General features: G+C 38.0%; 1 protein-coding gene and 1 pseudogene across 3 annotated transcripts in view; one reads left to right on the top strand and one right to left on the bottom strand.

Moving 5' to 3' along the window:
* The window catches only part of KIAA1958 (KIAA1958 ortholog), a 152,554-nt gene that overhangs the window by 60,621 nt on the left and 65,123 nt on the right, over nucleotides 1-26,810 (bottom strand). For all 3 annotated transcript variants that reach the window (XM_027034838.2, XM_053204784.1, XM_053204783.1), the window contains exon 2: nucleotides 20,402-21,596. In XM_027034838.2, coding sequence (XP_026890639.1) covers nucleotides 20,402-21,572 — 1,171 coding nt within the window. In that variant the 5' untranslated portion in view covers nucleotides 21,573-21,596. The remainder of the gene's footprint in view (nucleotides 1-20,401; nucleotides 21,597-26,810) is intronic.
* LOC106971782 (40S ribosomal protein S6-like) lies at nucleotides 2,006-2,885 on the top strand (annotated as a pseudogene).

The following is a 26,810-nucleotide window of genomic DNA, read 5'->3' on the forward strand; positions in this document are numbered from 1 at the left end:
AGCCTATTAATATTCATTAAATTCCACCCAAGAAGTAATAATTTAATGGATAGGAGAATGCTAATTTCTCTAATTGGGCCAGTGGGTAAAAACAAAACATAGTTTTGAAAACTTCATTATAAAATAAAAACTAAATTATTTTTTCTACATGGATTAGCTTTCTATATTACCCATTTATAAGTATGGGCAAAACAGGCAAAGTTTTTTCTTACTGATGAGATAGCTGCTTTTCATTACACAGAATAATAATTTAGCAGCAGTTATGCAACAGTATAAAGGTATAAAACATTAGTGATCTGTAACATAAATCTTAACATACTGTAGAGACTAAAAATATTATGTAAAATATAATTTCAGGCATTATTTTTAAGGAATATGTACCAAACACTAAAGTCAAATTCACAGCAACAGCACATTCTTGGATTATAAGGATTCTTTTTTTCTGCTAAATGAAGTTAACAGGTAGAAAATTAAGTAACACTGATTTTTTTTTTTTTTTTTTAAGTTTCTAGGGGTGGGAGTGGTTTCAGTAAGATGTCTGAAGACATCCGTTACCCATATCACCCCTGTCAACAATAATTTGATATCCACTCAAGGACAAAAGTGGCTTTCTGGGAGTTTTGGAACTGGGTGGGAGATTGTGAAACCCTACCCTAACTGTTTTGAGAAGGCAAGCTTACACCCAGGTGGCTGACTCACCAATCATGGTCCAGACTTCAGATCCTTGAACAGCTCCATACCCCTGAAAACTATAGCCCCATGTGGCTTCAGTTCTGTCACCAGCACCATATGCCAAGGGACCCAGGAGTAGTCATGCCCACATGCACTGGGTAATAGGCATACAGACCTCGGTTCAGGATGTGGACCCTAAGTGGCCTATAAAGCATGTCCATTCTCTTCTTGGCTGTGGTCTGGAGCCCCTGGAGGTAAGCCCTCCAAATTCTTTCAGGCTGTAGATTCTGAAAGGGCCCTGTAACCAGGGCCATGCTGCTTCTAGCTGTAGCCTGAAAACAGTCCTGCTGACACAGGGACCTGGCAGGAGACACTCCCATCTGTGTGGCCAGAAATTCCAAAAGGGTCCTATACTTGGAGTTTGCCAGCAGTCCTACAGGTCCAAGGACCTAGTACCTAGTAGGAGATACTAATGTTGGCAACCCTGAAGATCCTGAAAGGGCCCAGTATATGGCTCTAACCCTCTCACAGCCACAGTCTGCCAGCGGTCCTGAGAGTCCAGGACCCCAGCAGGACATAATCCCATCTGCAAACCCAGAGATTCAGAAAGGGCCCAATACTCACCTCCAGCTTCTCAGCCAGTCCATGACTAGCACCGCTGGCCAAGGGAATCTGTGGGAAATACCCCTGTCGGCACCCCCACAGATCCTGAAAGGAACCTATAATCAGGTCTAGCTCCTTTAGCCACACAGGGAATGATGCAGCCTACCTAGGGACCTGGCAAGAGACACACCCATGTGTGCCTCCAGAGCCAGGTCTGCAGACCTCAATCTTGGCTGTGGAACCAGAAACAGTGCTGCCAATCAGTTACAGCCTTTTCTAGGCCATGGTCCAGGGCCAGTCCTACCAATCCAAGGACTCTTCCAGTGACCACTTAGGATCATTTTCAGGGGCTTGGTGGGAGCCACAACCGTCTGTACACCCAGTTAATAGGGTCACTGTCCGAAGACCTAACCGTGGATCCTAAAATGGACCTTTGTCCCAGCACTACCCTACCAAGCAAGGTACTGGAGACAGTCCTGTCCACCCAGGAACCGGGTAAGATCCACACCCACCTGAGCCACTGGTAACAAGAATACCAACTGCAACCCAACTGTAACCCAGGAACAGCCTAACTGTCCAGCCCAGCAGGACTGTGATTCCAGAGGTAATCCTATCAGCCCAGTGAACAGGAAAAGACCTTTAGCTGCTAAAACCAGTCTGTAAAAACTGGAAGAGGTGTTACTTCAAATGTATAGACAACAATGCAAGGCTACAGGATCAGGAAGAACCAGGCAAACATGACAAAGAAATTAATAAAGGAACCAAAGGAAACTAATCAAGCTCCCATAACTGATCTCAAAAAAAAATGGAGATCTAGCTCTTTTTTGTGTGGTGCCTCGGAAGCAGTAGGCTGCTTCAGGATGAAGCTGAACACCTCTTGCCCAGCTACTGGCTGCCAGGAACTCATTGAAGTGGACGATGAATGCAAACTTCATACCTTTTATGAGAAGTATATGGCTACAGAAGTTGGCATTAATGCTCTGGGTGAGGAATGGAAGGGTTATGTGGTCCGAATCAGTGGTGGCAATGACAAACAAGGTTTCCCCATGAAGCAGTGTCCTGATCCATGGCCATGTCTGCCTGCTACTGAGTCAAGGGTATTCCTGCTACAGACCAAGGAGAACTGGAGGAAAAAAGTGTGAATCTGTTTGGGGTTACATTGTGGATGCCAATCTCAGTGTTCTCCACTTGATCACTGTAAAAAAAGGGGGGAGAAGGATATTCCTGGACTCAGTGACACTACTGTGCCTCGTTACCTGGGGCCCAAAAGAGCTAGCAGAATCCACAAACTTTTCGATCTCTCTAAAGAAGATGATGTCCACTAGCATGTTGTGAGAAAGACCCTAAACAAAGAAGGTAAGAAACCTAGAATCAAAGCACCCAAGACTCAGTGTCTTGTTACTCCATGTGTCCTCCAACACAAAGGTCAGCATACTGCTTTGAAGAAACAGTGTACTAAGAAAAAAAAAGGAAGAGGCTTCAGAATATGTTAAACTTTTGGCCAAGAGATTGAAGGAGGCCAAAGAAAACACCAGGAACAGATTGCCAAGAGACGGAGGGTGTCTTCTCCGAGAATTTCTACCTCTATGTCTGAGTCCAATCAAAAATGAGATTTTTCTAAGAGTAACAACTAAGATCAGACATAAAAACAAAAACAAAAACAAAAACATAAACGGAAATCTATAATCTGCAGGGAAAACATTCAAGATAATCATCTTAAAGAAACTCAACAAGGGGTGCCTGGGGGGCTCAGTCAATTAAGAATCCAACTTCAGCTCAGGTCACGATCTCACGGTCTGTGAGTTCAGGCTCACAGTGCTGACAGCTCAGAGCCTGGAGCCTGCTTAGGTTTCAGTGTCTCCCTCTCTCTCTGCTTTTCCCTCACTCATGCTCTGTCTCTCTCTCTCTCAAAAATAAACATTAAAAAATTTTTAAAAACAAAACTCAACAAAATGTAAGAGAACACAAACAACTAAACAAAACCGGGGAAACAAAGCATGAATAAAAGGAAAAGTTTAATAAAGAAACAGAAACCATGAAAAAGAACCAATCAGAAATCCAGGAGCTGAAGAATGCAGTAACAAAAGTGAAAAGTTCAATACAGAGCATCCAACACACTTGATCATGCAGAAGAATCAGTGAACTTGACAGATTATTTGATATTAGTCAATTAGAAGAATAAAAAGAAAACAATGAAAAAAAAATCCTATGTGAATTATGGGATGCCATCAAGTGAATGAACACTTGCATTGTGGGAGTTCCAGAAGGAAGAGAGAGAGAATGGGGCAGAAAGCTTACTTAAAGAAATATTAGTTGATGGGGCAGTTGGGTGGCTCAGTCAGTTGAACATCCGACTTTGGCTCAGGTTATGATCTCACAGTCTATGGGTTTAAGACCCGTGTCGGGCTCTGTGCTGACAGTTCAGAGCCTGGAGCCTGCTTCAGATTTGGTGTCTCTCCTTCTCTCTGCTCCCCTCCCCCACCTCAAAAATAAGTAAACATTAAAAAAAAGATATTTAAAGAAATATTAGTTGAAAATTTCCATCTTGGGAGCTATATGGTCATCCAGATACAGAAAGCTCAAAGGACTCCAAGTAAGATCAACCCAAAGACTATTCCAAGATCTATTATAATCAAAATGATAAAAGTCAAAGAATTTTTAAAGCAACGAGACAAACTATTTTTAATAGTTCCCAGGTGACCACACATGGAGTCATGAGGGCCTAGAACACACAAGGGCTGCATCCAAGGTGGAGGCCAATCACTCTGTTGAAACCCTCTGAGGCTCTAGGCTTAGGGACAACTGACAAGGGAATGTGACAGTGAGAAGTAGAGTTGAAAACTGGGCTCCCTAACCTCTCACTGCTCCACCCTCATCCTTTTCCAAAACAAAACCAAACCAAAACAAAACAAAACAAACCAAAACACAGACAAAACTTTGCTAAGGAAATTGAACCCAATCATGTGGGAAGGCATGGCCTGTAGCATGGGTGCTGGTGCCTGAGACTCATCTTTGGAGGCCTGCGGACCAAGCACCAGCTCTCTATCCACTCTCTATAACCGAGTCCTGCCAATCAATACATCTCACATACTTTTCACTCCGGAAAAGGCCCAAAGTAAGCAAATCTATTTACACAACCACAGAAGAAACCAACACCAGATTCCTGTCCTGTGTTCTTAAATGTGAACTATTTGACTAGGCATCAGAAGAAAACTGGCAGCAATAAAGAGAAGGATGGAAAAAAAAAAAAAAGAACAGAAATAATTTAAGGATAGAAGATAATTTTTTAAAAACTTTTAATCAAAATTCTGAGAGATTTGAGAGATTACTATAATTACAATCCCTGTGAAAGGAACAATTACTAAAGAAAAAATTTTTAAATTCTTACTAGAGGAAAGGAATTTTCAGCAATTTAAAAACTCAAAAGTTTACTTCCCACCTATCCATTCTTGGGAAATTATTTGATGGACTCTAGTAAAATGAGGGGAAAAAAGGGACACGTGAAAGCTAGGAAACAGAGGATGAAACCTAGAGAATCCTCAGGGTGGGAGGGTTATCTCAGGCTTGTTAAATCGGTTAGTCCAAACTGCAGCAGGAAGACGGAATGGAAAATGGAAATCTTGGGAGGACCATACAGATACGATAACAGCACACTGTTCTTCTGTCAAGAAATGATACCAAAACTTTTAGGAAAACACACAAACCCCCCAAAACTAGAATAATGTATTTCATTGATTGTAAGATGCACTTCTACATTTTAATATCTCTGAAATTTGTCTCACAATTCCTGGGAACTATAGTTTAATTCGTAGCATGCTTTTTCTTTCATTGTGGAATATAAAATAATGGTACATTTTTACAACCAATGACATTTCAGATGCAACAAATACAGTAATAATAATAATATGGGGACATACTTAAGTAAGCCCTTTTCATTGGTTAGGTCATTTATCCATACAAGAACCCTTAGGAACATCTTCTTTTCAGTGTCCCAGAGGTGGTGAAATTCATCAGGATGAAAAGAGATTCAAGTTTAGAACACTAATAACTATGAATAGTTTTTACACTGTCAAAATAACATAAATGGTACTATTGGTTTTTAATGTTGAAGAGTCAACTTAAGGATAAAGCAGGAAAAGACTCCGTCATGGCCACCAAAGACGATGAAAAAATATTGACAACTTTGTCAGGTTAAGAAGATGGTTAGAAGGGAGATGAGAACAGTTGAAGGAAGGACAGAGACACTAGTATCTTCAGTCTTAGGTTGAGTAAGCCTATTTATTTCTTTTCATTATTTTTATTCTCCTATTGGGTATTTGCATATTTTAATTGCCTAAAAATAAAAGACTGAAAGGTTAATGGAAATGAGTTAAATTCTCATCATTTGTAATAAGGAATCTGTAGAGATTTTCTCAAGCTGATAATCAAGAGACAGAAGTATAAACAATTTGTTTAGAATTTGGAAAGAACTGAAAATAGAATTGGCTCAAATGAAGTTTCTTGAAGAGTGGGATTTATGAGGTGATGAGCTTTGAGGTGAGAGACTGTTAATGTTAAACAATATTATCTTACTGATTGCCATGTACATGTATTACCTTGATAAGAATGCAGAAAATTGAAAAAGGTAAGAAAATTGTTTTGCCTGAAAAAGCAATCCTGCAGCTATTAGGGCAGTACTGAAGATTCAGCTATGTGTATCATAACTGAAGACAAATAAGCTAACTAAGGCATATCAATCATTAAATCAGATTTACTTGATGATAAATTTGATCACTCTTCTCAACTAAAATAAAGCTTAAAATCACCTTGTAGCCATGTAAGCATAATTTATTGCTTTTATTACATTATATATATGTACTTCTTGTGGTTCTAATACACTCTTGGGAACACAAGCCATCAGTTACATAAATGAGATCTAGACTGAAAGAGAAGTTATTGCTGGGCCTACGATGCAGGGGATCACCTGCACTCTGCCCATACCTGTTGAGACCCAAGATGGTCAGGCAGCAAAATCTGTAAGGAGAGATCGAAGGCTGCTGCTTCCCTGAGGAAAACAAATAAGGAAGATGTTTTAATCCCGGGACACTGAAGCAAAGACTTCAGTGTTCTGACATTGACCTCTCTGCTGAGAAGTCATACATTATTTCATCTCTTTAGACTACAAGGAATGGATACCAAGACTAGAAAAACAAGATCTATGCCTCTTTGATTCTGAACTTCCTAGCAGCCTTAGTCAAATCTAAATTCACTGAAAAGAAATTACATGCAGGTTTATAGTTATTTGCTAGTCTGCTGTATTTGGGGGTACATTTTGCATATTTGGAAGTCTCAGTTATATCTGGATGAACATTAAATAAATAATAGAGCTCTTATTTCATTGGTATAATAAAAAGTGCCTTTAGTTTAGAGAAATAAAAAGCCAATTGGGAAGATTTTCTTGTGAAATACTAAGACAAATGACATTTTAGAAGTATGTGTAAGCACTAGAGAAAAGCTGATAAAAGTATTTCTCAGAACATTATGCATTTGCACAATAGAAAGCAATTAGGTTGATTTATTTTGCCTTTTGAAAAACTAGTAAATAATTATACTTTTAATTCTTAAAGATAGGTCACTAGTTGATTGCAAAAATAAGCAATATTACAATTTTAATATAACTAGGCTCATGTTATGTTTAGCTAAGTATAAAGTATTTCAAATAAGTGATGTGGAGTGGGTTGTCTGTAGCCTCTGCACTTTTAATTTCCAGCTAAAACTCACCTTTCACTTACCATAGTGGCTTAATTGTTCATTTAACCACATATCATCCTAGAAACAGCCTTCATAAATGTATTATCTAAAGGCAACTGATTTAATCTTACAAAGTCATTTAAACGTGAATAGCATCTTGGTTCAGAAAATATTTTCAACTTTTTTCTCTTAATTGAGGATGTTTTGAGAGGGCAAGTATATGCCTCTCTCCCATTAGACTGTAGGCAGTATGACAAAGGGAACCGTGTTTTTGTCCTGAATGTTGGTGTACTAGTGGTACTCAAATTGAACTTGGCAATCTGTAGCCTTCCAATGGATATTTGTCAAATGAATGAATGAAATGAATGTCACAGCAGGCTTCAGAACTCCAAACACTGTTTTACCCTACTCTCAGAGAATTATGCCTTCACTATAGACATTTGGGTTCTGAAAACCTTTTGGTGTTACCCAAAATAGTGCTGTGCCTTCAGAGAGAGAATATGAGGGTAGCAACAGAGATCTCAAGAGGCCAAATACTCAAAGTAATCAAGGTCTGTACTTTTTAACTCCTGAAGCACCAACCTCTGTCTCTCTCCTCCTCTCCAATGTCTGTATTGTTGTCTCATGAGCACTTTACTGCCATCTCCCATTGGAATCACCGTAACACCCTATAAAACAGCTCTTGTGTCCCAGTCTCTACTTTCCCACTGCTATCAGTATGATCTTCTAAGACAATGAATTATGCCCCTCTGCTCTGCATGTAGGACATTCGTGACATCACAGGTACAGCCCTTCATGGGAGGCTCCAACCTCCAGCAGCAACTCTCCTGACCCCTTGGAAATTACTTCTCAGCCACACTCAAATCCATGCTTCCCTAAGTAATCTGCAAAATGTTTATGCCCGAATGTCTGCTCATTTGTTCTGTTTACCTGAAATACTCTTTCCTGTGTACCGTAAGGCTGAGTAAACTGCTCCTCATGCGTGTTCCACTACATTTCATATACCTCTTTCTATACACTTGGAATTGAAGTTGTTGCTTTACTGGCCTCCTTCTCTAAACGATGCTATTGTGGGGCTTGGGAATCTGACATTCATCTTTGTATTTTCATCACTTCTGTCATATAGTTGATCTTAAAAAAATATTTGATAAATTCAAGTGCAAGTGACTTGGCCAGATGCTTAGCAGAAAAAGAGACTAAAACACATGTCTCCTGTCTCCCTGAATCCTTCTATTTAAACCCTGGGTCCTTTCAGAAATGATTCTCAGAGAAAATAAATCATATCTTTAAGATGTACTCTGGCAGTCTAAACTTTGGGTAAGTGATAGGCATGACCTGAAAATGAAAAAAGGAGAAGAAGGAGCATTTGGAGATTTAGGCTATACCTATACCAAGACAAGCAGAGGTAGGTACATAGCAGTGACTCAATGTTAACTAAGAAGTTAACAAGCACGAGACCAAGTTTCTCCCACCGTAACTAAGCAAATCACCTAGTTTCTTTGTGCCTCATTTCTCATCAGTAAAATAATGGAAACAACCTCTTTCTTCATGAAACTCAGGCAGTATTATTTTGGAAATAAAAGTGCTAATAGATAATAGAGAACATTTGGGGGTATTTTTTGGTTGTTTTTTACATATTATAGCAGAGGAAGTTAAAAAAATTCCCCATGACAGCGTCCCATTATAATCATAGGAGGGAAGCCACAGTGTTGAAATTTGTAAGAATAATCCCCAAATTCTTTGTCTATAAACAAGTACACCAGAAGATAATGTTAGGTAAAATTTGCTTTCTTACACACACAAAAAAACCCTTCTATATTCAGTAATAACAATGTCGTAATGCCTTCATCTCATAAATATTCCACAATTTTACTTATTTTCATAATCTATATTTATTTTTAAAATGTTTTTAATATGAAATTTATTGTCAAGTTGGTTTCCATACAACACCCAGTGCTCATCCCAACAGGTGCCCTCCTCAATACCCATCACCCACCCTCCCCTCCCTCCCACCCCCCATCAACCCTCAGTTTATTCTCAGTTTTTAAGAGTCTCTTATGGTTTGCCTCCCTCCATCTCTAACTTTTTTTTTTCTTCTTCCCCTCCCCCATGGGTTTCTGTTAAGTTTCTCAGGATCCACATAGGAGTGAAAACATATGGTATCCGTCTTTCTCTGTATTAAAAAGTAATCATGTTTGGGGCACCTGGGTGGCTCAGTTGGTTTAGTGGCCAACTTCAGCTCAGGTCGTGATCTTGTGGTTCAAGCCCCGCATCAGGCTCTGTGCTGACAGCTCAGAGCCTGGAGCCTGCTTTGCTGCCCCTCCCCGACGGATGCTCTGTCTCTCTCAAAAATAAACATTTAAAAAAAATAATAATAAAAATAAAAATAAACCAACAAAAAGTAATCCTGTTTTAGAGGCGCCTGTTGGCTCAACTGGTTAAGTGTCCAACTCTTGATTTTGACTCAGGTCATGATCTCTTAGTTCAGGAGACGGAGCTCTGTGTTGGGCTCCGCGCTAATGGCGTGGAGCCTGCTTGGGATTCTCTCTCTCCCTCACTTTCTGTCCCTTCCCTACTCATGCTCTCTCTCTCAAAATAAATAAACATTTTTTTAAAAAAAGTAACCATGTTTTAAAAAAAGTAACCACGTTTGAAATATACAGAAAAGTATACAGAATAATGCTAAAGTATGCTGACCTTGAATCAGAGGGCTTTGTATGGATTAATGTAATCCTTGTATCAACCCTATAGAATAAATACGTTATTTTCTTCATTTTACAGATGAAAAAAATGAAACCACAGAGAAGTTAACTAACTTGCCAAACTCACCCAGAAAAGGAGTGGCAGAGCTGGAATACGAATCCAGGCAGTTGTGTGTCTGGATATCCATAATTAAGCACTGCACCTGTGTTGCCTCTTATGTAACACAATTCATGTTCCTGTCATTCAGATTTAATACATGTTATTATTTTGTCATATTTTTTACATGTTTTTAAAAGAAAATGTTACAGATATAGTTCATTTCCCATCCCCCTTCCTCCTCAAAGGCAACCATTATCATTTGTGGTATCTCCTTTCATGTTTCATAATTAACTGTATGTGAGGGGCTGTGCATAAGAACAATATATTTTGGTATTTGGGTTTTTTAAAAAAGGTATGGTACTCTATTATTCTGCAACTGTATCTTCAAGATTTATCTACATTAGTAAATGTAGATCTGACTGATGCACATATTCCATTGAAAAATATAATTTAGGGGCACCTGGGTGGCTCATCGGTTGAGCATCCAACTTCGGCTCGGGTCATTATCTCACAGCTCGTGAGTTTGAGCCCCTCATTGGGCTCTGTGCTGACAGCTCGGAACCTGCAGCCTGCTTCAGATTCTGTGCCTCCCTCTCTCTCTGTCCCAACCCACTCGCATTCTGTGTCTCTCTCAAAAATAAATAATAGTCAAAAAAAATTAAAAATTATATATACAATTTCTCTCTTGATAGACACTGACATTGTCAAACATTTTTTTTAACTTGTTATCACAAAGTTGCAATGTACACTCCTGTACATCCATCCTTCCCTCTTTCTCTTTGTCTATCTATGGATATTTCTCTAGGGCAAATACCTAGATATTGAATTCCTAGGTTGGATGTTCTGCATATCTTTAATTTTATTAAATATTACAAACTGTTCTCCAAAATGGTTGTACTAATTTATATTCCCACAACCATGTTCCCATTTTTCCATACTTTCAACAACACTTCGGATAGTTAATAATTTTTGCCTTTCTGTACCTCGTTGTTGTCTTGTGTCCCTTTGATTACCAGTGAGGTTGAGCATTTTTCATGTTTACTAACTAAATGGGTTTCCTCTTATTAGAAGTGCTTCTTCAGTTCCTTTTTTCATTTCCCTACTGGATTATTTGACCTTTTTCCTACTGATTTGTGGCAGTTCTTTATATATATTATCTGTATAAATATTTTTGGTTATGCACATTAAACTCATCTCACAGATGGTTGCTTATCTTTTAACTTTGTTTATGATATCCCTTGTGTCAGCTAAGACTTTTACTTTAAGACTTTTACCTTAAAGCTGTTAGCATTTCCAATCTTTTCCTTTATGGTTTGTGTCTTTTTTGTGCCATGTTTTAAAAATTCTTCCTAACATCAAGGCTATTTTGCAGGATTTCCTTTAGATAGTTTTAAGTTTATAATTCCACATTTAGATCTTTAAATGAAATTTATTTTCATGTCTGATGTAAGGTGAGGACCCAATTTTATTTTGTTCCACATACGTGACCAAATGTCCAATACTATTCACTGACTGGTCCACCCTTTTCCCACTAATCTGAGATGCCATCTCTTTCACATACAGTTCCTATTTATGTGTAAGTGGGTTTCTAGGCTCTCTATCCTGTTCTGCTCTACTTGTCTATCTTTATGTCAGATCATTCCATTTTAATTATTATAGCTTTATAATAAGATGTATGTAAGTTATATACTGTAAGTTATAATGAGTTTTCTGCCTTAGTAAAACTGTCTTTATAAAAACCTAAATACTTTGGAAAGACATGAAAATACTGTCATTTTTTTTAACAGAATGATCCCCACACACACCTCCCCTATTGCCAGTGTAGAAAATAAAACTAGAAATTACTAATTTAAAACCAAGTCTTTTCTCTTTTCAAAGAACTACACTGCAGGAAGGAAGGAGGGGAGTGCTTACCAGCCAGGAGCTAAAGACCACCAACCCCAGATCCTTAAAACTCATTATTATAAGCTTTCTACTATGCGTGATAAAACCTAAGACAACCCCCACCACTCCACTCTGAGAACTGCCCTTTCATCAGTTGGGGAGGAAGGGCTTTCCAACACCTAGGTAGAGGAGAAGTGATCCTATGACACTCAAGTAGGAAAATCAAGAGCTGGTGATCTTCAAGTGGAGAAACAATCAGACTGTGATACTCAGGAGAGGGGTGGAAGGTGGCATCTAACAGGCTAAGGGAAGGGCGGCTGATGGTACAGATCTGAAAAGGTTCACAGTATTCAGTAACACATTAGAGGCCTATAATTTCATCAATGTTTTGACTTGCCCTCTCTTCCTGTGGACATGCAATCCACTGTCCAATTAGGTGAAGAGAGGAATGAAACAAGGCTCTTGCTTCTTAGATGATGTTGCTAGCATCAAGCAGTGAGCCCCAGAAACTCCTGTACCCAGGTACGTAATTTTTCCCTAAGTTATATACTTGAGGTCAAGAAATTACTAATATAATGACCACACTCATGCTACTTGCAAGGCACTAGGACTGGAGAGAAGGGTACTGTGTGGAGAACACAATAAATTAGATACATATCTAGTTCATTAACTTTCTTCTCAAAGACCTAATGAAATAAAGCTTACTCCTCTTCACCAGATCTTACAAAACTTTTGACATTACCACTACTACCAATGGCAACTCAAGGGCAAAATTATACAAGGAGAGAAAGAAATGGAAGAAGGAATAAATGAAATATATGAGGCAATTAAAAAAAAGTCAATGTCCAGATTTTCTTAATCCTCCTTATTTGGGCTACCTCCAGGTGATTTTGCTATTCAATCCCTTTGTCAGAGGTACCAACTTAAGAAATAAAATAGATCATTTCAGAAAATAGTATCATGTGAATTAGTGTGGAAAAAGGTACACCTAAGAAAAAACTAATAACTCGAAATTAACTTTCAACCAATATTTAACATAATGGTAAGAAGTTCCAACTGGGATTTCTCTCATTTCCCAGAACTGCCCTTTAAATAAAGTCCGTAGCTGAAAGCAAAAGTACTAAGTACCTCCTTCCCCCATTCTAGGTTCAGGGAATATGTTAATCTGTGCTTCCAACCACTTCCCAACAAGGGACACATTCCAGCAAAAACTCCCACTGGAAGGAAGGGAAGATTTAGTGTGAGGAGAAGCTATCTCTCCCCTCACCATCCTATTGATTGTTTGTACAATTTGTACAACAAGATATCATATGATACAGTCCATCCTGGTATCAGTGGTTACTTACCAAAGGGATGCCATTAATTTTAGCTGAAAATACAAACCTAGTGACAAAAAGAAAATTATTTTATTTTTCATGCAACATTTCCTAGGTTTAGAGGTTATATGCCTCCAGATTCTTTGTTTAGAACAATGAAAGCCCAATCTAGTGAGGTTCGGCAGAAAAGAATTTAATAAGGGCCACAGAGTTTCCTAGAATACCAGTAAATCAGGTTTGCAGGAATCCACAAAAAACTCTCTGACCCAACACAGATTTGCTCTGGTAGATGTCATGAAGCCACCAAACTCCAACAACGGGCCTCTAAGGCTGAAACCACTGCAGGGATGCTGCTTCTGCTACCTCTAGAAATGGCAAGATTTGCATTTGCAAAATAGATTCTTCTAGGTACTTTTTTTTTCAATATATGAAGTTTATTGTCAAATTGGTTTCCATACAACACCCAGTGCTCATCCCAAAAGGTGTCCTCCTCAATACCCCTCAACTACCCTCCCTCCCTCCCATCCCCATCAACCCTCAGTTCTCAGTTTTTAAGAGTCTCTTATGCTTTGGCTCTCTCCCACTCTAACCTCTTTTTTTTTTTTTTTTTTTTCCTTCCCCTCCGCCATGGGTTTCTGTTAAGTTTCTCAGGATCCACCTAAGAGTGAAAACATATGGTATCTGTCTAGGTACTTCTAATTGGAGTCTGGTGTGAGTGCATTTGACTGACAAAGCCTAAGGTCACAAGACTGTGCCCTCATTGAAATACAAACTTGGAACCATGTTTTTGGCCTCTCCAATGGGGAAATGCAGATGCACAGAGGGAATTCTCTCACACAGCAAGAGTGTTCAGTTACTGGGTGGCTGGATGGAATAACAATGTGCCCCATAATATGGGCCCTGCATTCCCTGTATCACTGCTTCTTAAGCTTCAATGTGCATACAGGTTATGTGGAGATCTTATTAAAATGCAAATTTTGATTCTTTAGGTCTGGGGTAGGACCATAGATTCTGCACTTCTTCTAAGCTTCCAGCTGATGCTGGTAATACTGGTCCATGGAACATTTTTTAGAAGATGAATGGATGTAATTGCATAACATCGGAATCTACCTCATTACTTAAAGAGTATTGAGCACAGCCTAATAATGGCAACAATGATGATGATAATGAAAATAAAAATATTAGTAATGGTAGAAACTTATTTGCTGAGTGTTTATTATATGTCAGGTATTCTCTTTAACCTATATTTTTGCATTTGGTCCTCAAACAATCCTATAAGACAGGCACTATTATTACTTTACAAATGAGAAAACAGTCTTAGGAAAATGAAATGACAGCTAATTTCACAAGGCCAGCAGGAGGTAGGGGTGAGAATCGAGCTAGGCATGTCTGATTCCAAACTCTGAATGGCCAGGCTCTACTATCTCAATGCCCAGCACTGCCTGACTTATCAATCCTCAGATAAGCATCCTGTGATAAGGAGGGAAATGATGGCATAAAACTGAGCCTGAATGTTTACTCTCCCTCCCTTATCTTTCAGAATTTATGTCTCAGGTTTTCCTGCAGGAAGGCACAGAAAAGGGTGTGGCTAAGAAAACATATTTAGTCTTGTCCTATCTTGCAAGAAGAGGCATATATTTCTTGTGGAATAAGAAAATATATATAATATCATGGATATGTATGTATACATATGCATATACAGACACACACAAGCATACATATTCATATATGTTTCTACCCCTTATGTTAGAACACTGTTCTAGTATATCCTGTCCTTGAATCCTCCTATCTGCCCACATTAAAAAAAACTTAAGTGCTCAAGGGCACCTGGGTGGCTCAGTCAGTTAAGCATCCTACTTTGGCTCAGGTCACGATCTTGCAGTTTGTGAGAGTTCAAGCCCCACATTGGGCTCCGTGCTGACAGCTCAGCTCTCTCTCAAAAATAAACATTAAAAATAAATAAATAAACAAACAAAAAACTTTTAAGTGCTCAAAACAAAAACAAAAATACACACAAATAGTAGTAAGTACCTACTTACTTACCTACTGGTTTGCTGCCCCTTTCAAGATTAGTACCTAGAATGAATGTCCTTGGAAGAATACCCCCATCCAACCTCTACACATAGCTATGTGGTTTGTGTAGAACTGGCCTCAATACCATTTCCTGTTGGGGGCGTGATGCTCCAAAGACTGATTCAGGGGTTAAGGGGAATGCTGTGACAAAGGCACAGTCTACTGCAAAACATCAATCTTAGCAGCACTTGGCAATCACCTTAGGGACAATGCAGGAATCAAATATCTACAGGTAGAGCTAATACCAAGGAAGCTAAGGGTGAGAAATAGCAAGAAAGAAACTAGACATCATTTGACCATTGCATAAAAGCTTGTTTCAAGATATGTCCTTGGACTATAAAGCAATTTATTCTCTTTTAACTTAACTCAGGTTTTTTGTTTTTGACAAGAAAAATCACTGTTTATGCATGTAAACACAGACCAAATAACTAGAATATATGACTTAATCATTTTAAAAGCTTATTAAACTTGGGGCACTAGGTGGCTCACTCAGTTAAGCGTTGGACTCTTGGTTTTGGCTCAGGTCATGATCCCAGGGTCATGGGATCAGGGCCCGAGCTGGGTTCCAGCTTGGGGTTCTCTTTCTCCCTCTGTCCCTCTCCCCCACTCATGATCTCTCTCCCCACCCAAAAAAAAAAATCTAAGAAACAAAAAACTTACTAAATTCTATTAAATACTTTAAATTATACTATTCTATTCTATTCAATACTTTAAATTATACTCTTCTTTTTCTATGAATGCATTTTGTTTTGTATAAGATATAATCAAATAGTGGAGAACCTAGCTAGTTCAGTTGGTGGAGTGAGTGACTACTGATCTCAGGGTTTTAAGTCCAAGCCCTGTGTTGGGTGCAGAGATTACTTTTAAAAAAAATCTTAAAAAAAAAAAATACTCAAATAATAAAAAATTAGAAGAAAAAGAGATCAACAACAGGATTGAAAATCTACAAACAGACCCAATTATAAACAAAAATGTGATATATAAACAGGAATTATTTAATGAATGATGCTGAAACATCTAACTGCAAAAATAATGAAGTGAGGTTCCAATCCAAAATATATTCTAACTGCAGAGTTAAAGGTAAAAAAAACAAAGGAGACAGGATGGGGTTGCGGGGGACCAAAAAAGAACCAGAGTAAAATACAGGTAGTTATCTGACTCAAGGGAGGGAAAGGACATCCTTAGCAAAATAACCAAAGGCAGAAAAGATGATAGCTAAATAAAGGCTAAAAAGATTAACCTTCATAAAAATTAAGAAAATCCATCTTAAAAAATGCCATCAACAAACTTACTTTAATTATACCAAAATTACTTTAACAGTAAAGAGAGAAATGTATTTCCAATGTACAAAATAGACTATGAGAGAGGTGCCTAGGTGACTCAGTTAAGCCTCCAACTCTTAGTTCTGGCTCAGGTCACGATCTCGCAGTTCGTGAGTTCAAGCCCCGCATCAGGCTCTATGCTAATAGTGTGGAGCCTGCTTGGGATTCTCTCCCTTTCTCTCTCTCTGCGCCCACCCGCCACTTGTGTGCTCTCTCTCAAAATAAATAAATAAAAACTTAAAAAAAATAGACTGAGTTAATATTTCCGATATATATATAGAACATATGATTTATTAGAAAAAACTAAAGATGTGTATTTTCTTTCTTTTAATGTTTATTTCTTTATTTTTGAGAGAAGGAGTGAGCAGGGGAGGAGCAGAGAGGCAGAGAGAGAGAGAGAGAGAGAGAGACAGAGACAGAGACAGGGACAGAGAGAGGGACAGAGAATCCCAAGCAGGCTCCAAACTGTCAGCACAGAGCCCAACGCAGGGCCCAAACTCAGGAAATGTGATATCATGACCTGAGCTGAAATCAAGAGCCAGAAGCCTAACCAACTGAGCCACCATGTGCTCCAAGATGTGTATTTTCAAGAGAAAAACACACATATATTATAAATCCGATAAGAAAAAGTTGATTGCTTGCTACTATAAAACTTCTGGGGAAAAAGCTGATTAATAAAAGGGGTCCTTGTACAAAATCATAAAGTAAGTCGTGTGTGTGTGTGTGTATTTGAGAAATATGCACATAAAAACCCAACTCACAATGCAATAGAGATTTAAATTTATAACAAATGCCCCAAATTTACATTTAAAAACCTCAAAATGTAATGGAAACTAAGCCACTGGGAGATAGTTAATAATTCTTTTAATAATATATGTCCTCTTTCCTCATTACTGTTTGCTAAGATTTGGGTTGAACAGTATAACAGGGTTGGTATGAAAATAATTTTATCCATACCTTGATTAACATTTTATCACTTTGGTTGTTTAATTTTGAACATAAATAAGGATGACTTTACACTAGGAGAATACAATTTAAATAGCATCAGTAAAACTAAGTAAAATGAGACAATTTCTCTTTGTTTTTGGTTGACTCAATAGTCATTTGTCAGATTATTTATTTTAAAAATATTATTCAAAGATATGCAGTATTTCTACAATGATCTGATAAGAACTCCAGGTTATACAACATCTGTTTTCTTAAGAAGAGTACCTGATTTTGCTTACAGCAAGTTCTTTTCAAAAGCTTTCTTCTTTGCTTAGTCCCAAGTACACTTTATATATTAACTGAGTAAGGTCCATCTGTACATAATCATTCGCATACATTTGGATGTGCTGAATTCTAAATTTAAAAAAAATCTATGTTTAGAATAAAGACTACCCACTGCAATAAATATGCAAAACAAGTAAATAAAAGCGTTAGAGCACAGAGCCTAATTGGGCTCTATAGAACAATGGTAAATTTAAGTCTACGTAACGTTCACAAAAGAAAAATGTCAATCAGATTATTTGTTCCAGTGATGTTTCCAGTACAAATAGTGTTTCTTTAGCTAATGATATCTTAGCAATATAATATCCTTCCAAAGAACAACGGATCAAAAAAACATCAAAATGATTCCTTAGGAAATTCCCATTACCAGTTCTTTATACTGTTTTTCTTAAAGGTTCAATTCCAAGCCAAACCAATTCTCCTTGCTAGAGTAAAGCTAAATCACAGTTTACAATTGTATTCATTATGTGCTGTACTTGGCCATACCTGCTTTTATAGCTATTATAAAAAAATACAATTTCATTAAGAAAAGAAAAAAAGCCTAAGAGAATGTAATCTATATAAAAATAAATAGATTAAAATATTTTTTTCAAATAGGCTGAATTTCTTTTCAAAAACAATTATATAATAAAATATTCATATTTTATTTAGTAAAGAGCCTTGATGTTTCATTCCTTATCCACTAGGCAGATACAAGAAAATCTGGGGTAAGTTAGTGGAGGGGATAATACAATTACTAAGCTGTGGTACATTAGCGGAAGGATGCTGGGTAAGTTCATGGAAGGATATGTAATACAACAGTCTTACTAAGCTGTTTTGGTATACTGGACCACTGTGCAAAATACATTTCTGAATTCTACCCTCAAATATAAATTAAGTGGGAATGCAGAAAACTCTGTCAGGCCAAGTCTCCTAATTTATATTAAAAAAGGGGGGGAGGGGACACAAATAAACTAGATACAACTATTTATTTAAGTGAAAAAGTACTACTACTTATATCCTATATGTATCAAGAGTCAGATTTCCTACCTAGTACAAATACTTCACCAGCCTAATAAAAATAACGTGTCTAAATTATGCCAGGATTAGCCAAAGACCATATTGTTATGGCGGAGGTACTTTGGAAAACAGTTTGGCAGTTCCTCAAAAAATTAAGCATAGAGTTATCATACACCCAGCAATTACACTTCTAGGTAGTTGCCCAAGTGAAATGAAATTATATGTCCACACAAAAACTTGTATATGAATGTTATTAACAGTATTACTCATGACAGCCCCAAAATAAAAACAACCTAAATGCCCACCAGCTGATGAATAGGAAAACAAAATAAGGTATATCCATATAATGAAGTACTATTTGGTAATAAAAAGAAATCCTGATACATGCTACAACATAAATTAACATTTAAAAAAGTAGCTAATTGCAAGAAGGCAGTCACAAAAGGCCACACGATATGATTCCATTTACATGAAATGAGCACAAAAGACAAATCCATAGAGACATAAAGTAGATTAGTGGTTGATGGGTTGGGAGGAGGGAAAGAGAGACTGCTGATAAGTATGGGCTCCTTTCTGGGGTGATGACAGGGTTTTGAGTTATATAGTGGTAATGGCTGCACAACTCTGTAAATATACCTGAAGCCACTGGACTGTATACTTTAAAAGAGTGTATTTTATGGTATGTGAATTATATCTTGATAAAGCTGTTACTTTAAAAAGAAGAAAAAGTGAATAAACTGAAAAGCCTAATTCTTAGTCAGGATATGAATATTTTCATTGTGTATTTTATTAATAACACCAGGGCTATCGCAGGAAAATCATAAATTGGGTAAAGGCACAGGTACCACAGGATTCTAGGAGACTTTTCCCAAAATACAGGACTTCCTTGAGAGGAATTAAAATGAAACCAAAATGTACCACAAATTTCTGCTTTCTCTACTCTCTGTTCTACATATCTGTCATCCTTATCCATGTTTCTACTTCTGGCCTATTAGATTTGAATAATGGATCCAAACACGCGACACTCAAGCCCCCTTTATATAATAATATCCCAGATTAAATAAGAACTGAACGTGAGAATTACAGAATATCAGAATATCAGAATAACAGAGACCTCATATGATTATTTCCCTCCCCTCTCATCTGCTGAATTAGGCCCATGTATTCCAGGAATGCAAGTTATTTTAAATTATGAGATAAAAGATAAAATATTTCTTCTAGAATTATTTATTGCTTTTTAAAAACCTTGTTCTAAACTGCCACACCAACTAAAATGAATAGAAATGCCAAGATGGTTCAGACAAATAATAAAGGAAAAGCGCCAGTTCTATTGTCATTATTTGTCTAACCCAACATCATTTTTGGCTTCAAACAGCAATCAAATACTTTGATACTGATAGGAGACAATTTTTTTTTCAAAGATAACTCTGCTATATAAAGTTCAGCTTAAGATCAGACACAAACCTTAAATCTAGCCATGCAATAGCAACAGCACAATCCTACAGCTGTCCTCTCAGCCCTGAGGTACACTGACTGGATGGATGGCCTTAATTCAGATGAATTTCCTTTAGAGTAACACCTGGATGTCATATATTTCATTATTTCTATCTTTCTGAGAATAATAAAGGCCTGAATTCTAGCAAACTGAGCCAATGGTTTCATAAGTGTTGACGGCGCAGAATTCTCTGACGTACATGGATGAGGGACTCTCTGTCACCTCATGTGCCATACCTGGTATGCACTGTGCTGTGGCCTCAGTGGTTATGGTTGGAGCAACTGGGGGCTGCTGCTGACTGGAGCTCACTTCTGGCTCTGTGTTAACTGAGGGAGAAAGAGCTACCTCACAAGAGGAGACCTGGCTGGGCAGATGGGGCAGGAACTCTTCAGAAGCAATTTGGTCATCTTGTCCAGGCAGTTGCAGGGCAGACAAAGGGATGCTGATCTGTTTATTAGGATGGGAAGTGCTCACAGGCATCTGCATGGCCACCTGCTGGTTTGTGCCATGGGCACTGGGAGGTCCTCTGTTTGGTGAAGCCAGAGATACCCTGGCAGTCTTCTGGACGATCGGTCTGGACATCACAGAGGGGGATGCAGACGCACCATGTGGGTCCAGCTCTGTGCTGATGGCAGATGTTACATGGGGAATCAGCTTAGCAGACCCTATACAAGAGGGACCAGCATGACTCTGAGGCTTGGGTTTTGCCATCTGTGTCAATGACAGGGCTGGTCCGTCTACCCCTCCAGTCAGCTCTGCATTCGCCACAATGTAATAATCCTCGGGAATCTCTTGTTTGATTTTCTTAATGATGACATCATTGCTGCATTCATCAACCATTTGAGCTTGGGAGCTGGAATGGAGAGAAGATGGAACTATTCCAGGCCTTTTTCGAGCAATGGTTTGAGGCCTTTGGGTTTGGGGTTCAAAGTCACTATCCTCATCTGTAACAGAAGACTCACAAACCATGTCAAACAGGGTGTTTTCATCTTCATATTCTTCAACAGCTTCATCCAGTTCAGAGGGCTCACTGCAATAAGAGAAGTCACAAGAGTCTCTGGTCCGATTACAGTCTAGCTTCGCTTTCACTGGTCTCCCAGGGTACCTTTCAACAGGGCTAGTTTGTGTCTCGGAGGGCACTCCGATTATACTGGGACTATCAGAGTTAAAACTTCTGTTATCCTGGAAACAGACCCTTTCTTGGGACCCAGCTCTGCAAGTAGCTGTCAATGGCCAGTGATAAGCATGGCCAGCACTACAGCCCCACATTGCTGTGAGGTTCCCATGGGAACCTTCTGAAAGCAAGTGTTTCAGGTTTGGAATGAGGCTGCAAATGGTCCCATGGCTGTGGGCCCAGCTGACCAATTTGGACAGATTCTCAGATGAGGTATGAAGGCAATCCTCCATGTTACAGGATCAGCAGTGTCTTTCCTAAAGGGAAATAATCAAAATAAGAAGCCATTATTACCCAAGATATTCCCGTATCTCCATCATTTCAATATCCTTGAACTATGATCATGTGGCATAAAAAAGAAATGCACTTCAAAACTTTATCTAGTTAATACTGCTGCACATGGGCAGGGACTGGAAGAGAATACAGGGGAAAGTAAAAAACAGTTGATGCCTTATGGCTGTGAAACAAGAAGATTTTTGTCCGTTTCCTTCAATGTTATAATATCTACATAAAAAGTAATATCTGCATAAGAAAAAATGTGGGAAAGAAAAAAAAACAAGCAATAAAAAAGAGGTGAGGTTTGTCATGGTACATTTTACTTCCAAAGTCACAAAAAGAGGCTCAGTCAGCCCCTTAAGAGTAAAATGTATGCATTATTTGTATTAACCAAGAAAATGCACTTCCAACTTTACACTCTGCCATCAGAAACTTCATTACTGAAGGCAGAACCAACAAAGGCTGAGATCCATTCTAGGATGAGTTACAGAAGGGAAGTCAATCCTCTGCTGGGCACCAGAAAGCAATGATGCAACTAAGAGTCCAAGGAAAGAATCAAACGCTGAAGTGCAGAAGAAAAGTCTAATAGAGAAAGGAGAATGGACTGGGAGGAGAGCCACTAGAGTGCACCTGCTGGGATCTGGGTTGCAGGCAGTCTGTAGATCAGAAGCAAGGATGGGTGGGCCAGGTGCCGGGACTCTAACCAAATCTTAGGAACAGGCTTTCTGCCTCCTTGCTGTCTGAAATTCCTGAAATACTGCCTTTCATGTCACAATTTAGAGGTAAAAGATGGGTCTGGTGTGTTCCACCATCTGAGACTCCTGGGCACCCTAGGATAACCAACTACCAAACAGGAATAAACTATTCTTTATTGGACAGACTTCAGAAAGAATCACTTGTTATGAGTCCTTGGCTGGGTAAGAGTGAGGACAAGATGATGGGCAAGAAAAGTAAAATGGGGCACGTGGAGTCTGCATGTGATTAGAAAGGTCAAGTAAAAGGGAGATCCTGGGGAGAACTGGGATGAGGGGCGTGGAGAAGGAGGAACAAGGATCTTGATGTGTGGTTAGTCGGTCCTGTTCATCTGTAGCTGTGAGTAACAAGTGGTGCCTCAGTGTAGGTGGGCTCTGCACTGAGGTACCAAGGTCTAACTATAATGTCAGGTGGTCATACAAAAGGGCACATTTGAATCTCCATGGCACCTCATCAGTAGAGTTAGGTAAAGTGAAACTTTCACATGTTATGAGGCCTCTGTGATGTGGTCAGGACCACAGCCAACCTCTCAAACCTCATTTCCTACTAGTATGGGATTTCCCCACATTTTTTATGGTCTCCTCTTCGCTAAAGTTTCTCACCCTCCACTAGGCCTCTAAAAATTTGTTCTTTGTCTTGATATGCAGCCCTCTTCTTTATTCATCTGGAAAATCCTTTCAAAACTGAACTTGAGACCACCTCCTGTTGAAGTCTTTCCAGAACTTCTTTCAGCCTCAAAAATGTATTCAAATTCTTTTCACTTGTGCATCTATCATCTCCTGAGTTATCTCTGTACTGTTATCATTGACATTCTTGTCTGTTTCCCAAACATGACTGAGAATTACTTGAGGACAGGAACTATAATTTTGCATTCATCAATGAGGGCCTACTTGGGGATTAATACGATATGGTCCTGCTCTTGAGAATTTATAATCTACTGTTAATGATGAGTGAATGAATGAAGAATGAATGAATAAATATATAAATGCTGGCAGTGCCATCAACACTAACAAAGTGAACACATAAGACCCTCAAATAAAGGGGTGCCTGGGTGGCTCAGTCAGTTAAGTATATGACTCTTGATTTTGGCTCAGGTCATGATCTCACAGTTTGTGAGTTCAAGTCCCGTATCACGCTTCTCACTACCTCTTTCTCTGCCCCGCCCTTCCTCAAGCTCTTTCTCTCTCTAAATAAATAAACATTAAAAAAAATCTTTTTTCAAAGACCCTCAAATAAGAAACAAGAAATCTCCTCCTATCACTTTATTGTAATCACTGAAGGGAACAGAGGATTTTCTTGCCAGTGGTATAACCAAACCACAGCTGTCTTGTGTACAGAAGACTAATACATGAGCAACCAGATTTTAAGAAGCAGCACAGTAAATGGAAAGAACAGTTATTGGCATAGGAGTTGGGAACTTCAATTCTAGTCCTGGAACCTGAGTCTGTGGCCTCAAACAAATCATAGATTACCTCTAAGCTAAAATGTCAGGACTATATGATCTTTATGTTCCCTTCATACTTTAGGAATTTAGGGACTTATTTTTATTTGTTTCATATAACTTTAAAGTAAAAATGCAGAGAAAAGAGAAAGACTGCTACAATTAACACAATGAGCACTGAGTAATGTACAAAATTGCTGAATCACTATATTGTACACCTAACACTAATATAAAACTGCATTAACTATACTGAACTTAAAATTACAAAATTAAAAAAAAAGAAAGGGGCGCCTGGGTGTCTCAGTTGGCTGAGCATCTGATTTTGGCTCAGGTCATGATCTCACGGTTCTTGAGTTCAAGTCCTGCACCGGGCTTGCTGCTATCAGCATGGAGCCCACTTTGGATCCTCTGTCCCCCTCTCTCTCTGCCCCTCCCCTGCTCACGCGCTCTCTCTCTCAAAAATAAACACACACACACACCCACATATAAAGCAAGAAGGCCTGACGTTTTTTATTTTTGTTTTTTAAGTTTCTTAATGTCTATATTTAATAGGAGTAGGAATTGAAATAGGAATTGTCCCTTGAAATAGGAATTGTCATATAACACAGTTCTGGGCAATAATGTGTTAAAAAAAAAAAAAAGCCACTGAGTGGGGTTTGGGAAAGCCTTCTGAAAAACAGACTTGTCCAGTTTTTGTCTTTTTTTCTTTTGCCCTTTGTCCTTCTCTTTCTTCCCGACTAGAACAAGGACATGATGGTTGGAGCTCCATATGGCAATAGAGGCCATAATGGGAGCATGAAATAAGAACTTAAAGATGGGAGAGAATAGCCAGAAGGAGGTTGGGTCCCTGTTGACATCATAAAGCCATGACATCAACTCTGGACTATCTAGGACTCTTTATTACATAAGGAAAGATGAGCCCCTTACCTTGCTTAAGCCACTGTTGTTGGAGTATTTAATTACATACAGCTGAACTCAACTACTACCTGACACACAAAAAATAACAATCATCTCTGGTTTTTGGAACCTCAGAGCAGAATCCTTCAATTTCTCTGCACCATGCCCCAGTACAATTGTTTCTCAGACTGGACTCCACAAATAAATTCTTGGGAAGTCTATAATTCTATTCCAAAATGTTTTATTTTGATTCTATAAAAATATGATTATTTTAAGCATATCATGAGTCATCTAAATAATCACATTACATCCGAGTATTGCCTTTGCATCTATATTCACATTATTGTCCATAATCACCTAAAGTGACATGATTCAACTTCCAATTTGTTGGGAAACCCATTCATGCTGTTTCCTTTTTAGCAGATATAAATACAAAACTTCTCTTTTGCATTAATTTTCAGATGAAAGGCAATCATGATTTGACGTCATGAAAATGGCATATGTGATGGTGAAGCAATATACCACTTTAAGTGTCACAGGGTAATGAGAAAATAAAAAGGAGTTGAAATAAATATATATGTTCATAGAAAGAAAATAACATACATTATGGCACAATATTTGACTAAGGACGTTGTAACAGTTCAAACAGACAAAAATGTGACAGATTCCAAACATAAAATTGTATAAGCATTTAGAACTCCAAAGAACTTATTGTATAAGTAAAAGCTACAGTAGTAAAATAAGTACCTTTACTGAAGGTCCCACAAGCCGGAAAAAAAATTATAATAAAAGACAAAGTAGATAAAATTTCAAATTTTGTTAAAAGCTTATCCACTTAATTCTATAATAACCAACCTTTAAGAATCAATAGACAGTAATCAGAAGCCACTTTTATTACATTCTGAAATTCACTAGCAATCTTATGAAGAGGCTCTTAAACTTTTCTTGAGTATGATAAAGTGAAAATATTTTTCCAGTATCACTATTAATATATTTCAGCCAGGCAACCAATGTTAACCAATACAGTTATAAGAGAGCATAATTAAATGGGTAATTAAATGGACTGAGTCCAAGCTGCCAAGGAATAACTATCAATATGCTGCAATATATTCTAAATTTAATAAAAATAGAATCAATAAGACAATTAGGGTATTTCCAAGGTGCTAAAAATAAATCCTTTCAAGAACCTACTGATTTCCTTCAACAGTCTGATGATAAGCTCTATGCTGAAAAACAATGCTTTTTCTACATTTTCAAGAATTAAAAATAACTTCAGACAGTATTTTCCCATATTCATATGGGCTATGATTGGATTAGGCACACGGATTAGGAGTTATCACGTGACACTTGATTAAAAACAAACTCAAAGAGCCCTGACTAGCAGAGTTTAGGTTAAGTATGAGATCTGGTTACCCTAAATTTGCAAACAAAGCTATAAAGTTATTATCAACACTTTATATGTTAACTTAGGGAAGCAAACATTCTATGTATTAGGATTCATACTATTAAAGCCAAATCAGAAACCCATTAAATATAGAGTCAGATATTCTACTATTAAATCCAACACCAATCATTAAGGTTTCAGTAATATGAAACTAATTATTATTACAGCTAATACTTATTGGACATTATTAATTTCCAGGCACTATTCTAAGACTTGACATACCAATATCCTAACTATAGTAATACTCCTAATAAATTAACTAAATTATTACCCTCATTTTATGAATAAGTAAACTAAGTCACTTGAACAAAGTAGTGGTAGAGCCAAAGTTTGAACCTTAGTCTTTCTCCAGAGCCTATCCTCTTAAAATTAACATACTACACTGCTTCTGATATAAAAGTAGAAAGATATTGTCTCCAATCTGGTTTCCTATCACATTAATGTTAATTTGAGTTTATGTTGGTTTTATAGTTTAACTTTGGTTGAATTTGTGTGATTATTTTGGTTTACAGCTGTCTCAGAACTATAAGCATAAATTTTATGTTTATACATATTTAAATAACATTATGACAAAAATGACTTAAGGCAGCACTGGGCTAAGGACAGTCCATGAAAATGTTTTTCTTTCACAAGTTTGAGAAAAACTTCTTACAGGAAAAA

The sequence above is a fragment of the Acinonyx jubatus genome, chromosome D4, assembly GCF_027475565.1.
Source record: "Acinonyx jubatus isolate Ajub_Pintada_27869175 chromosome D4, VMU_Ajub_asm_v1.0, whole genome shotgun sequence".
Lineage (NCBI taxonomy): Eukaryota > Metazoa > Chordata > Mammalia > Carnivora > Felidae > Acinonyx > Acinonyx jubatus.